The sequence below is a fragment of the Vombatus ursinus genome, unplaced genomic scaffold, assembly GCF_900497805.2.
Source record: "Vombatus ursinus unplaced genomic scaffold, bare-nosed wombat genome assembly UNPS02014816.1, whole genome shotgun sequence".
Classification (NCBI taxonomy): Eukaryota; Metazoa; Chordata; class Mammalia; order Diprotodontia; family Vombatidae; genus Vombatus; species Vombatus ursinus.
In genome coordinates, this window is record NW_020954594.1 from 27,249,357 (window position 1) to 27,265,196 (window position 15,840).

The window sequence follows — 15,840 nt, forward strand, 5'->3', positions numbered from 1 at the left end:
TTTCTTTCTTTCTTTCTTTCTTTCTTTCTTTCTTTCTTTCTTTCTTTCTTTCTTTCTTTCTTTCTTTCTTTCTTTCTTTCTTTCTTTCTTTCTTCCTTCCTTTCTTTCTTTTTTGGAGAAGGAGCAGGATACTCCTCCTAGTTCACATTTGGTCACAAAAGAGGAAAGCACAGAAGGCATAGATCTAACTACTAAGCCTTCCTATTGTAGCAAAATGTCTCATTCCTTTAAAAGGCCAGAGAGAGACATTTTTGTAAGCAATGGTGAGGGAAAACATGACGAACTCTCAGGTTGCCAAGAATAGGGAGCAGGCCTTTCCTGTGTACTCTGTACACAGTAAGTGCCCTCAAACTGGTTTCTTCCTGGGGACTAAGTCTCTGCTTCAAAGAGGCACTGAAGAAAAGAATTTTAACTTATTCAGGTCACTAATTGCATTAAAGTACTAACCATACATTTCTGGATGTCTGCCTAACTATTGGGAAATTACTTTTAAAAATCTTCCCTGGTTTCCCAGTGTTAACTGAAAAACTCTAAACTTAGCATTTATCTTAGCATTCAAGCCCATCCCTGAGCCCAACCTGCCCTTCAGGCCTTACTTCCTTTGCTTCTATCAGAATGACCTATTTGGTGCTCTCTGTACAGACCTTGTGCCTATCTGACTCTGCCTTTTTGCTCATGCTATTCTTTCAGTTCCTCCCTCTTATTTTTCCTTGTATTTGAAGACAACTGAAATTATATGTCCTCCATGAAGCCCTCTCTCTCACTCTAACCAGAAGGAATCCCTCCTTCCTCTGAACACCTGAAGCACTTTGTTTCCATTTTTGTTTAATAACATTGTGCCTCGGTTGTGTTCGTGCCCTTTCTCCCTTACCAGAATGCAAGCTGCTTGAGGACAGGGACCTGGTGTTCCCTGCAGTGCCCTTGCCTTGCACAAAGTGGTACTCAATAAATATTTGATTAATAGATGAATGAACAGCTATATCACTAGGACATGCCAAGCTCATTGGCTACTTTTTTTTCTTTTAAAGATATTTTCAACCTGCTTATTTCATTATTTTCTAATATTGACTTTTTCTCCCTGACAGTCATCAATTAACTGGGACAAAAGGATTAGCATTGCCTCATCCCTCCCAAGTGACTTCGCTAGTCCTGCAGATGAGCTACCTCCAACACGTATTAAAGAAAGTCACATTTTAGAGGGGCTAAGGAAGCTGCAGAAACGAAAAGTATTGCTTGAACCACCTTCTGTAATAACCAAATGGGGTTATAAAGATTGTATGAACTCAAATGAAGGAATCTATTCCCCAGGGATTAAATGTGGCAGCCATAAGGAGCATCCTCATTGTATACCAACAGAAGCAGGAAACACATGCAAAGAGCACACACAGGCGTTCACTTATGACTCTGATTCCCATGATGATGCTGATGATGAAGCTTCCTCTTTAGCCTTGCTTCCTGAAATCCCAAGCAAAGACCACAGGCTGCACTATAACAAGTTAACTCACAGTGTTTCTGACAGTCTATTTGGTTGGGAGTCTAGTGGGAAAAACTTTTCAGAAAACACTTCCTCTGCTAATTTTAAGGAAAAACCTGAAAAATTGACCAATTTTGATAGCAACTGCCTATCAGAGGGAGAGCTATGCCCAAACATGCAGTTTCAACAAGGAAAAGACCTGCCTGCTCTAGGCCATATGGACCTTAATCTACAGCTTTCTGATACTGATGATTATGAAACCCTTGATGAATTACATATAGAAAGCAGTGATGAGAAAAATCCTTCTGACTTGTTGGTAACTCCTGGTACTCAGACCTTTGACATCCTGATAGGGCACGGAAAATCTCAACTTGTGTGTTCCAGTAAAGAGGAAAAACGAACGTCCATTCCCTCAGATAGCAGGCCAAAGACATTTAGTTTCATTAAACAGCAGAGGGTCATCAAAAAGACTTCCTCTGAAGAATGTATTACTGTAATATTTGATGCTGAGGATGGGGAGCCTATTGAATTCAGCTCACATCAGACTGGAGTTGTCACTGTTACTAGAAATGAAATTTCAATCAACCAAGCTCCAACTGGGCCCAATGCAGAATACACTGAACTCTTACCTCAGGGAATCACTAATTTGCAGCTAGGAATGAATGCAAGAGACTATACCATTTTAAAGGCACCTGATGATGAAAGAGAGAAAAAAACTCACAAAGAGATCATTGGGACTGGAAATGCAGGTGTTCTTGCGATGCCCACAGAGTCTTTAAGCCCTGGAAGATCAATACTAGAAAATACTCAGCGACAAAAGGAAGCCAAATCTACACATAACATAACATACCGAAGCAATTCTGTGTCTTCCGTGTCCATGGGTACGAGCCACAAACAAAATCTGACTAAAATACCGAGCAGGGGGAAATCTTTGCCTCAGAAATCAAAGGTAATAGATCCTGATGACACATCTGTAGTCTCACCTCCTGGCTCCATGGCCCTAGAAAAATCACCAGCCTTACCTCCTGTAAAACTCTCTAGGTTCCAAAAAGCCCAGAGCCCAGTACATCATTTGCATCTACAACCTGACTCCCATATCCCCAAACAGCCAAAGCTGCTTCCTCATAGCTTAAAAAATCCTGTCAAGAGTGACTGGGTTAAGGGCTCTAAGAGTTCTCTATTATTGCCAAGACCTCTCATCGAGCCCACTGACTATGGGGAGCCTCCAACCAAGGATAAACACTGTAACTTGGGACCAGAAGAAGTGGTCAAATCACCTTCTCCCCCTCCCCCTCCAGGCAGGTCAGCTTCACTGCTGATCAGGCCTAATTATGAACATTCACCACCTTTATCCAGCAAGCCAGGAACCAGTGTCCCTAGTGAAATGGCAAAGACCACACTAAAGTCTTCCCCACTGAAAGCATCTCCAAGTGCTGCCATTTCTTCTAGTCAGGCTATGCCTGAAGTCCTGGGGAAAAAATCAATCATGGCACTCAAAAAGCCTGACTTCTCTCACCCCTCATCTAATGAAGAAAAAATAGTCCAAAGTAGATGTACAAGTCAACTGTCTTCTGGTACATTTGCTATGATTGGTCCAGGCCCTCCGAAAGTTTCTCCTAAAAGAGGTTCTACAAAAGTCTCCAGTCACCAAGCTTCTGGAAATATTCAAGGTCTTTCTGACACAGGCTTACAGACTACCAAGAATATTCCCTTAGGCTGTGGACCACTAGAAATGCCTTCCTCAAAAAGCTCATCTCCGGGAAAGAGAGGACAGTACACTGACTGTCTTTCCAAATCACCGAAGTCTCACCCCATTAGTGGGAATGAATCAGTGTCCTCTCAGGTTAATAGTCCCTCATCATCCCCATCCTCTAAAAGTCATGAGATCACAAACAACATCCAAGGTTCTCGTGACAAAGGACTGAAGACCCGTCTCCCTGTGGGCCTCAAAGTACTTGTAAAATCCCCCCAACTGCTCAGGAAGAGTTCCACTGTTCCAGGAAAACAGGAAAAGGAGAGCATAAATGCGGCTTCCAAAAGCTGTGCCATAGCAATCAAGTCCAAGCCCGAAAAATCCTTGGATCTAACAAGAATTGTCACCACAAGTGGTGAACTAAATGTGTCAATGGTGGATTTAGATGTGAAAAGCAGTTTTGCTTCAGGATTTGCCACAGAGAGCACCCTTCCACAGTCACCTGAGAACTGCCACATAGAGGCTAACAGGGGAGATGTATTAGAAAACAGATTTATGAAGAGGTCCACCTCTTCCAGCAAGCCACACTTAAAACCAGCTCTAGGAATGAATGGGGCTAAAGCTCGTAGTCAAAGTTTCAGTGTTCATTCTGGAGAAAAGCCTTCCACTGCTGCCTCTGAAGGGCTTGGTAAAGTACGGACTCAAATCATTACCAATACCACTGACAGAGGCAATTCTCTCACACGCCAGAACTCTGCTACCGATGGATTCACAAACAAGACAGCTTCAGGGTCGATCACAGAGAACCTTTCAATATCTGGTAAGCCATTGGAAGATTCCTATTCTCGGCAAGAATCTCATGGAAGTACAAACAGCTCCAGCAGCCATCATGGCAGTCCAAGCAAATTGCCTTTCAAGGTTTCTCCCAAAACAGAAGAGATTCACAATGTATCCAGGGTTGAAACCCACAGGTCCCCCTCTCAGGGAGACTGCCCAACCATACCTATGCCTGAAGAACAAGGCAATGGCCCTTACAGATGCCTTCCATCCCCATCATCACCCAGTCATCTGTTAGACCAGGCAAATTCCCTTCAAAGTCCAAGAAGGATTCAATGCCTAGGTCATCTTGAAGTAAGCAGTACATGCAAGCAAGAAATCCCTGGGAAGTCATCAGACACCTCTGAAATGGGGGATTTAAGCCAAGACGCCCCCGTCCCACCTACAATAGAAGAAAAAGTCATGCTCTGCATTCAGGAAAACGTGGAAAAGGGCCAAGTGCAAACTAAGTCTCCCACTATGGAGGCCAAACAAAAGATGGGGCCCTCCATTGCCAGCTGGTTTGGTTTTCGAAGGAGTAAACTCCCAGCTCTGAGTGGCAGAAAAATGGACATCTCCAAAATCAAAGTGGAAAAGAAAGATGCAAAGAGTTTGGGATTTGGAAACAAACAGCAAAAAGTAGAGAAAAAGAAAGACAAAAGGAAACCTGAACTGCAATGTGAGACACAAAATGAATTCAACAGGAGAACAGAAATAGGAGATGTTCCAGACAGTGTCTTAAAAAGCAAAAGGAATATGAGAACTCCACAAGACATTCATGTCCAAATGAAGTTTGAACAGAAGAATAGACTCAGTCCTGTCACGTGTTCGACAAAAGATACCTTTATGAAAGAACTTTTAAACAGGTAACTCATTGATCTTTGCCATACTTATTTTATGTTTCTTGAAAGGAGGCTCCAGGGATGGTAAATGTGATGGAAGCATGTTTCCTCAACAGAAATCCATAGTAACAATCTTTTATACATTAGCAAGAATTTAAAATTTTTAAAAAATGTTAGCAATAAAATGATAATTTGGTCCATGTTACTTTGTTAACCAAACCAATGGTCTTTGAAATTAAAGAATGGTAAGTTTTATCAAAGTTGATAGAAATTCAACCTACCCCAGGAACCATGAATGCACATAACCATATGGCATGAAATGGAAGACAATTATGCATATATTTTTAATGTATGCCATCTCATTGATTGTAAAACCAGAAAACACATACTTAGTAACTTTCCAAAAGTAATTACATTTTCCTACTAACCTGGGGGGGAGTGGCATTTAACAATAACCATACATTGTTTTTAGTTTGCCCTTTGAACAATTTTCATCATAAAAAATAAAGCATTCAATGGGCAAAACTAAATTAATCCACTACCTGAAACTGTAAACAACAGATTTTGTGGGAACTGCTTAGAAATATTTATCAAACGAAGGTATGGAAACAAAAAGGTACGGGAAGGCTGTTTCAAACACTAAAGAAATGGGTAAAGTAGTATGATTGAAGAAGGGCAATGTGATTTATCAGAGGCATCACTTTCTACCTGCAGAGTTGATAAGAAAGCAGCACAGCAGACTGAAAGTGGATCAAATAATGTTTCCTACCGGAGTGTGTCTAAGGGCAACTCTCAAGGCTCCACTCCTCCCGGCAACTCTATCAGCACTCAAGGAAACCACAAAAAAAACAGCAAAACCAAAGTTGATCTGGAAACACCAAATGAAACCCTGGTAAGTTCCTTCACATGCTGCATCAGCTTGATTGTATTTCTGTGTTCTGAGCTAGGATGGGGCCTTTCCATCCAAGTAAACAAACAGCATTGTAGCCATTTGATGACATAAATATAAAGTTAAGATATTGGGGGTGGAAGGAAAGGAGAGAAGGAGAGAAGGAAGGATGAGAATCAGTACAAGAAGCTGGCAGTTTGATTATGGACTGGGCAATGCTGACACTTGTAATGATCTTCCTGTTTCTGCTGGTGAGGACTTTCTCCAACTATATATGCAAAATGATGGCATAATCACAGTGTGTTCCCATCAAAAGATACCAATGTACTTTCCTAAAATTATACCCTTGTGCTGGAAATTCTTATGTTGATCATCTCCACCATCAAAAACGCAAAAAGGAGCAAATTTGGTTGAAGTGGAAATGATGAATATTAGCTATGGTTGATGTCTTGGGGGTGCATGTTGTATCTTTTTTAAGAGGACTCACATATGCCAATTCAAACCACTCCAAGCTGGAAGTGCTATAAAATTTGAGGAAGACTATTTGGAACTTAGTTGTACACATCATTTTTACTTCTTACTATTGAAATGAAACTACCAATAAATAGTTTCCCTAAAAAACAAACAAATAAACAAAAAAAAAACCATGTAGATCTTCCCAGGGTGCGTTAACTTTAACTAGTATTTATATTTCAAATTGCATTTGTACCCACATCCTATGCTCATAGCCTTTTCACTCAAATAATTGATTTTGTCCTGTTCGTTTGCTCTTCATGAAGTATTTGCAGCATTTCTACAAAAATTCTGATTTTTATTGAAGGAATATATCCATAACTTTTTTTATTCTTATAAAAGAAGGCTATAAAAATATAGCAGTTGCTACCATTTTTGAGAGAAAATTTGAAATATGAAGCAATTATGCATTTCTTTGGGAGATATTTCAAGGGAGGAGAATGTTTCAGGCATAATCATAATAGGAACTGGAAAACCTATTAGCTTCATTATTGATGTTTAGAGTTCATAAGGTTAAAGTACCACAGCCATACTTAAAGTTTAAGCAAATGCACATTTTTATTTTTCATTCAAATAACTATATCTTGACTCAAGGCAGATGCAAGGTCATTTTTCAAGTTCTCAGAAACAGTATGCAGACTGTGTACTTTGCAAAACTTTTTTTTCTTTGCTCTTGGCTTTCATGGTATCATCTCTTCTTTGAAAATGTAGATGTCCCCTGCATTATAAAACTACAAATTATAAGTGTATCTAAGGCTGCCCTTGTAGTGTCACTGAAAGGAAAAAAAAGGAGAGAATGAAAGTCTGGAAATGTACAATATGCCAGAAATTCAATCCAACTGATCTAAAACTTTGATAGCACAGTGGAGCCCTTATCAGAGCCACTCAATTTAACTATGCCCCATTTAATATGGTTCTGACAGCTTAGGGTATATCTTCACTGTACAGAAGTACAAGAAAGAAAAAAAAACACACACACACACAATCCCTGTACTTTCCTTCTACAATTTCATCTTTACTCTCTTATTATTTCCTAATGCTGAAGTAATTTGCCATGCTTTTTTTCTCTCCCCCACACAGTCTTTCTCAGGGTAACAATAAGAGTCATTTAGACCTCTTAGAATATCTTTAAGAAGCAGCACACTTATTTTTCCTGTGAAGTACCTAGATTACCCGAAGTATACATAAATGATAGGGATGTTAATTTTTTTTTAGTTAGCTATTAAGGACAAATTAATCATGTAAGAAAGCTTTTCCATACACAGTAGATGAAGTACTTTGTTAAGCTAAATACCAAATTATCTAGTTTCTTTCTGAAGGTAAATTATATTATTTTAAAAAAAATTTATCTCTGTAAACCTTAGTGTGATAATCCATGGAAATTATTCATTTCCAAGAAAAGTAATGATTGTTTTCACCTGAACTGGTGGTAGAACAATAGTGAAAACCTGTTGTCCCTTTTGAGCATATTTACAGATAAATTGTGAAGTAGGACCTCACAGCCAAGCAGTATGGCAGAGTTGCAAAACAATGGAAGAAGAGCTAGGAAACCTGGTTTCTGACTCTAATTTAGTCACTAACTTGCTGTGTGACTTGGAGGGAGTCTGTCACTTACTCTCCTTAGGAATCATTTTCCTTATCCATACAATGAGGAAGTTGGACTAATCACCAAAGTCTCTTCTACCTCTGCTATTCTTAGAGGCAGTGTCCTTTAGTGGACGGAGATAAAAGGAATGGGAACATAACTGGTATTGACAACAGACAACCTGAGTCTATGTAGTCACTTAACTCTCTGTACTTGTTTCCTCATATCTAAAATGGAGACATTTACACTTGTACCATTTATTTCATCAGTCCACCAAGAAAGCACTTTATGCATTTTGAAAGTGCTTTGTAAATATGAGTAACAATGATCAGTCAACCCAAAAACATTTGTTAAGCTGCTACTATGTTCCAGGCAGGTAGGTGGTACAGTGAATAGAGTATTGAACTTGGAATCAGGAAGACCCTTCTTCCTGAGTTCAAATCTGGCCTCAGATACTTACAGCTGTGTGACCCTGGGCAAGTCACTTAACACTGTTTGCCTCAGGTCCTCATCTGGAAAATGAGCTGGAGAAGGAAATGGCAAACCACTCCAATATCTTTGCCAGGAAAACCCAAAATGGGGTCAAGAAGAGTCAGACACATCTGAAAAGTGACTTAACAACAGCACTATGTTAAGCACTGAGTACACAGAAAAAAATAAAAAATTCCCTGTCCTCAAGGAGTTTACATTATATGACAATGATTCTATTTCAATACTAAGTTCAGTGAAGAAGAATATTAAGCAATTATATAATGCTTTAAATGTGACTTAATATAATTATAATATCATAATATAATGTTTTAGTCTCATTTTATTCCCATAATAACTCTGGGAAGTTATTACTTCTACTACATGTGACAGAGAGAGGTTAAGTAACTTGTGAAGGGTCACACAGTTGGTAAATTGCAGTGGTAAGATTTTTACTCAGATCTTCCTGACCCTACTATAGGTTCCCAAAGTGGGCAATACTACACCTGGGGAGCTCTGGAACAATAGGGGGGCACTACTAGCCTCAGGTGCAGTTGGGAGGCATTTAATAAAAATAAGAGGGCAGTGGAAGCATAATGAAAGAAGAGAAGAGATTTTTGAAAAACCATTCATACATGTTTTGTCTATTGTATAGCAGAGTTAAAGTCAAAGTGATTACATTTATTTCCAAATAAATACAAAATGCAAGTTATGACTTATCAGTGGTCAAGTCCCCCAACAGGTCTTAACAAGCAAGTGTTGGCAGGCAAGTATGTCGCACACTGTTGGGAAGTCTAACATGCATTGGCAGGAATATGTGCCTGTAATGACGTGTTTACAATACAATACTATATGGTTACATGATGCAGTATTGCATCATTCAAATTTCAATGCAGGAAAAACCCACAAATTTATCACAAATTATTAAATTTGAGATGTGTCATTTTTTAAAAAATATTTTATATTTTCTTGAAATAATGCAAATTTCAAAAAAAAAAGTTGAAGAGTTAAAGAAAGTAGATTTCCACGGAGGCTCTGAGTAATTTTTTTTTTTTTTGAAAAGGGGGGCAGTAGGTCAAAAAAGTTTGGGAACCTCTGCTCTAGATCTAGCACTCTATCCACAGAGCCACCAAGTTGCCTCATTTTGAGAGATATAAGTTGGATGGTCTTATTTTCAAAAATTTAAGGAGAGTTTGATATCTGCTTGTTTTAAATTTTAAAGCATTATACAGAGAATTTGTCATAATGCTTTGTGCTTAAAAGCTCCAATTCAGACTATACTTATTTAATTTAAAAATCTAATGACTCATCTTTAATTAAGAGAGCAAAAAGCAATATAGCATAATAGAAAGAGGACTGAATTTGAAGTCCTGGGACCTGTATTTAAATATTCAAGCCCTGCTACTTCCTGCCTGTGTTACCTTGGATAATTCACTTAAACTCTCCAAACCTCAGTTTCTTCATCTGTATAGTGAAGGGGATAGTGTAAGTGATATATAACTCCCCTCAAAACCCAAATCCTATGATTAAAAACCATAAACCAAGATGTACGGCCCCCTGTCTTAAAGAAAAATAAAAGCTTCCATCATTTCAGTTCATCTTCTTGTTTGTGTTGTTAGTACTGAAAAATTATTTCCATACATACTACAGACACATGTGTGTAGCAAGCCTTTATACAGATTGTAATAGTAAGTCCATTTTCAACATTAATAGACATGCATTAAAGAATATACAAAAGTACCTTAATGCTTTGCAGAACTGAATCCTTTTCTCTTTTAGGGTGGTAATTAAAGGATTGTCTTCATCATGCTATCACTTACCCACCACTTAATTTTTATATACCACTCTGATTTTTATATAATTTATGCAAAGGTTATATTGTTTTGTACTTTCACTTAAACTATATAAAATTAGAAGTCTTTTTAAGAGGAAAAGAGTAGTATTCCTTTGATGAGTTATACCAGAATCATGGATTTAAAGTTGGAATGGCCCTGAGGCCATCAAATCCAACCTCTTCATTTTACAAATGAGGAAACTGAGGCTGAGACAGCTTAAATAATTTATTAAGAGTCAAACAAATAGTAAGTATGAACATTAAGTAAATAAGTCAGAGATTGGTGTACATTGTTTTGAAGCCAGTCATGTCATCTTCTTGTAAATTTCAAATAGTTTCAGAAACATAAAGTCTCAAGGAAGATTATCCCAAGTTCCTATCACAACTACCATTGGCCAAGAAAAGTTAGCAGAATTAGTAAGGTGATCAATAGCTATAGGTATACACATACACGTGTGTGCGTGTGTGTGTGTGTGTGTGTGTGTGTATAATATGCATGTATATCTACATATGTAATATACTCATATACATATACGTATCTTGCAACAGAAGAGATAGTCATTTTATTATCTCTTTTTTGATTCAAATGATGTGTAGCTTCCTTTGCTCACTTGTATTCTACACTCTGTAAAGACGAAGTGCTAATAAAAAGGCCAAAAGGAGTCATCTCATGAGAATAGTGCTGCCCAGATAAAATAGCATCAAACCATGACAATAATTGCACATCAATCTCTTATTATTAAGTCCTACAAAAAAGATTGTCACTCCAACTTTATCAAAGTGAAAGATGCAGCTCTTAATGCGTTTTTGACACTAATAATAATCATGCACATTTTGCCCTTAATAATCCATAAGAAATGGGTTTCTAAACAAATTGAAAGGCAATGACTCCCAAGTTGTTTTCTTCTCTTTCAAGGATATCCCACAATCTAAGATGTTTCATTTCCTCTTCTTTCTAAATGAACCTTGTAAATGTAATTTGACTTTAGGGGAAGCTCTTAAATTTATGGGAATTCAAAGAGGAAATACATAAAGAATCCAGCATCAAATTTATATACATACTTCACCCAAAGAGTTATCAATTCCTTCATTAATTTTTTTTTTAAAGGCAATTAGGGTTAAGTGACTTGCCCAGGGTCACACAGCTAGTAAGTGTCAAGCGTTTGGTCTGAGGCCAGATTTGTCCTGACTTCAGGGCTGGTGCTCTATCCACCGCTCCACCTAGCTGCCCCTCCTTCATTTATTTGTCGAACATTTATTAAGCTTCTCCTATTTAAAAGCACAATCCTAGGTCAGGGAGAGATTCAAAGATAAAATTGACATGGTCACTGCATTCATGGATCTCACAGTGAGGAGAGTCAGTAAGATACATAAACAGGTAAATATAAAATAAAAATTTAAATCTATTAGAAGACTGCGGAATGGTGTGGTGTAGAGGAGAGAACTCTGTAGCTGGGGTCAGAAGGCATGAGTCTGGTCTACTGTTTGACTATCACTTTGACAGTGGGCAAGTCACTTAATCTCTCTCAACCTCAAGTTCCACATCTAGGAAATTAATTCAATAATATTTGTACTATATACCTTTTGATGTTGTAAGAATTAAATGAGATCATGGATAGATATAAACTGCTTTATAAAACTATATTATATGATATGGGGTAAAGACTAGTATTACCCAATTCAAATAATGGGTACTTTACTGGTGTTCTATATTCTGAAAAAAACAAAATAAAGCAAAACAGAAGTGTTAATTTAAAAAAAAAAAACATCCTATGGTCATGTTATCCTGGACAAAATAACATAAAACCATGAAAATATTTACGCATTATTCTCTTATTAAGGCCTATAAAGTTATCATTCCAATGTTCTCTGTAAAAGATACACCTCTTAAAGCTATTTTGACACTAATAATAATCATGCATCCTGCATGTCAATAACAAACTAAGACTTCTCTAAAGGACATCTTTGAGCATCCTAGAACCTCCCTTAGAAAAATGCTAGTTTTTAACATCAATAGCCAAAAGGAACACTGGCAAATACTACTCCCAATTATGTGGGTGCTATTTGATTCCTACTCCTTATCATATTTAACAATATTACTTATTGTACTTTCTGTCTGTGCTTAAGAGTAGGGGCTAGAAAAATGTCATTTTGAGATTCATAGTCCTCTTGGAGTTCTCCTTGGATTTGTGCTCTAGTCAGTATTTTCCAAACTTATCTACACTCATATTGGCCTCACTATGCATTAGCATCCAATCTTACACCCAGGTTCATATGCTGAAAATTATCCTTGACAATTCTCTTTCCCTCATCCTCCACTCACACAGCCAACTCACTTATTCAGGTCCTTATTACCTCTTGTCTGGTTCACTGTATACAATAAGAGATTTCTTTGTTGGTATTCCTTCTTCCAGACTCTTTCTCCTCCATTCCATCCTCAATATAGCTGCCAAAATAATCTTTGCAAGAAACAGGTCTGATCATGTCATTCCCTAGCTCAAAAGCTTTCAGGCTTCCTATCCCATTGCCAATAGGAAAATACAAGTTTCTTATCCTAGCATTTAATGAACATCACTACTTATATCCCATCTGCCTTTCCAACCTTATTAAATACGATTTTGCTTCATGAATTCTCCATTCCTACAAAAAAAAAACCCTACTATTGTTTTTCAGTCATGTACAACTCTTTTGGACCCTGTTGGGGGTTTTCTTGGCAAAGATACTTGAGTGGTTTGCCATTTCCTTCTCCAGCTCATTTTTACAAATGAGGAAACTGAGGCAAACAAGCTTAAGTGACTTTCCCAGGGTCACACAGCTAGTAAATGTCTAAGGACAGATTTAAACTCAGGAAGATGAGTCTTCTAGACTTTAGTCCTGGCACTCTATTCATTGTACCACTTAGCTGCCCTTAATGTATTTGTTATTGTTGTCCAATAATGTCTGACTCTTTGTGACCCCATGGACCATATTGTCCATGGGTTTTTCTTGGCAAAGATACTGGAGTAGTTTGCTATTTCCTTTTCCAGTGGATTAAGGCAAACAGAGGTTAAGTGACTTGCCCAGGGTCACACAGCTAATAAGTTTCTGAGGCCAGGATTTGAACTCAGGTCTTCCTGACTCCAGGCCCAGCCCTCTATCCACTGAATCACTAGTTGGCTAAAAACTGCTAATGACTCTCCAAAATTTATAGTCCATCTCTCACCTCCATGGATTTGTACAAGCCACTCCCTAACAATCAAACAAAAATCATTTATTGAGCATTTACTATATGCCAGACACTGTGTTGTGTTGGGGATACCAAAAACAAAACAAAAAGAAACCAACAACAACAAAAAAACATTCTCTGCCCTCAGTGAGTTTATATTCTATTAATATTCCACATGCTTCATCTCAGAATCCTTGACTTCCTGCAAAGCTCAACTCAAAGTGTTATTTCCTCTAGAAAGCTTTCTCTCAACCTTCCTCTACCTGGCCAGTAGTCAGCATTCTCTTTCTCTTCAATTTTCTTTGTATTAGTTTTATTATGTACCTGAATTTGTTATGTCCACTAGAATGTAAGGTCCTTCAGGATAGAAATGCTTTTGGTTTTGTCTTCGTATCCCCAATATTTAGCATCCTGGCTTGTACATAGTAGGCCCTTCATCAATGTTTGTTTTCTTGAGTTAAATTATTTACGGTGGCTCTTTAACCCCAAGCTGGCTCCCACTCATCACTTAGTATGATCCCTGTAACCTCCCTGTGATCTGGGTGATCTCATCCAGTGCCTGTTCATGAATGCCAACTAATTTTAATTTCAGTTTATGAATAATATAATTAGTAAAGGGAATCTGCTGCCAAAATAAATTATAGCTGTCATCCATAGCCAATTAAAAAAATTTTTTTTAATTATCTACTGCTTTCTACTTAGGTCTATTAGCATAAATACGTCAGGTTGACTGAAGGAGTCTCACTTACCAGTTACGTCACTTCACTTTTCTGACATTTCCCCTCTATTTCCTATTTCCCATAATTCGTCATTAGTACTGAATCTCTTCTACAGGGACCAAATATGCCATGTTATCCATGGGATACTTGGAGACCTAGTGATTATAAGCCTTGTCCTTCAGCCCTGTTTCTATGATAAATTATCCAGGGCTAACTACAGATAGTTGGACCAGTATAAAAAGTATCCCTAACTGGGTTGGGATGGCTATGGCACCCTAGTGCTTTTGTGTTCCTGCTCAGCTCTAAAAGGTTTTAAGTCTTACTTAGAAGTAATAGTATGAGTCATTTGAAGGAAAGGAGCAGCCTCAGTTTGCAAGCAAAACAGAAAATTGTAGCTAACCTGAAACTAGAGTTTATCAGTTCCTGGAAAACTGTTTGAAGTCCTGACTAACACAGCACAAGAAAGGCATCACAGAACTGAAGAGGGTCTAACTTTCACACAAAAACTAAGCCCCTGTAAACACAACTACACCATTGGGGAGGAGGGTGCTTCTTTAGGGGTGCAGATTAGAAAGTTTAGCGGCAGAGAGGGGTCATACAGAAAGGACTCAACTAATAGTCAGACTTCCAGCTTCCTAATTTATTTTTTTAAAAACCTTCTTGGAATAAATTATGAATTTCAAGCAGTAGTAATTCTTTGGGTAATAAGTTCAATTTTCTACTCGCATTATAATTCCATTGAAGAATTCATTGACCATTCATTAAGAATCTATCATAGCAAGACATTGTGCCAGGTACTGGCTAGACAGAGATGAACAATGTGATCCCTGCCCTCAAACACTTCACAATCTAATCGGTAAAATATACCATGTGCACAAATAGATGTAATGCAAGGCAGAATGTAATTGAGGGCAAAAAAAGCAAGAAAAAATTGCTGTTTGGAAAAATTGTGGAGGAAGACCAAGTAAAGCTTCATGAAATTGATATCACCAGAGCGAAGTCTTTAATTAAGAAAAGGATTTAGAAAGTTTAGATAAAGGAGTATATTCCAGGTGAGGGAGTACCATTGAGACTGGTCTGTGTAGGCCGATGCTGGGTCTCCTTCTAACTTCCTATGTGACCTTGAACAATTTCCTTAACATCCTTAGACTTTGGTTCCCTCATTAGTAATATGAAGTGATTGAATAGATGATTTCTAAGGTCTCTTCTAGCTCTTAAAAAAAATCTATGAGGCTTCACATTCTACAATTCTTTGGTTTGGAAAGATGAAGAGAAAGTGATTGTGACTGAAACCTAAGAAAAGGAATAGGGTGAACATGGACTTGTTCCCATTTTAGAATTGGGGCACAGCCCTTTGAGTCTGAAAAAAAGTAAACTTAGGACAATTAAAAGTATGATTGTACATAACATCTCTCCCGTCTGTCCCTTTCTCTTTGCTCAGTTTCTAACCCCCTTAGTTAAGGCACCTATCATGTCTCATCTAGAATATTCTAAGTCTCCTCATTGCTCTTCCTGCCAAGTGTATGGCTTTTCCTTTTACACAGCTGCAAAACAGCAATCTTCCTAAGGTCAAGGTCTGACCTGTCTCCTCTACTCCAAAAAATTTGTGGCTGTCTTTTTTACTTATAAAATACAAACTCGACAAACCAGCCCTTCACAGCTCACCATTTGCTGGTTCCAGCCTACTTTTGCAACTTTTTCCCCCGATTGTACTACTAATGGATAAATGTATATCTGTGTATACATGTCATCTTCCTCACTCAAATGCAAACTCCTTGAGGTCAGGTACTGTTTCATACTCA

The 15,840-nt window shown here is 38.0% G+C and overlaps 1 protein-coding gene across 4 annotated transcripts in view; it reads left to right on the forward strand.

Annotated features, from left to right (window-relative positions):
• Positions 1 to 15,840, forward strand: part of NCKAP5 (NCK associated protein 5) — an 859,247-nt gene that overhangs the window by 838,035 nt on the left and 5,372 nt on the right. For all 4 annotated transcript variants that reach the window (XM_027835634.1, XM_027835633.1, XM_027835635.1 and 1 more), the window contains 2 exons: positions 1,086 to 4,849; positions 5,540 to 5,717. In XM_027835634.1, coding sequence (XP_027691435.1) covers positions 1,086 to 4,849; positions 5,540 to 5,717 — 3,942 coding nt within the window. The remainder of the gene's footprint in view (positions 1 to 1,085; positions 4,850 to 5,539; positions 5,718 to 15,840) is intronic.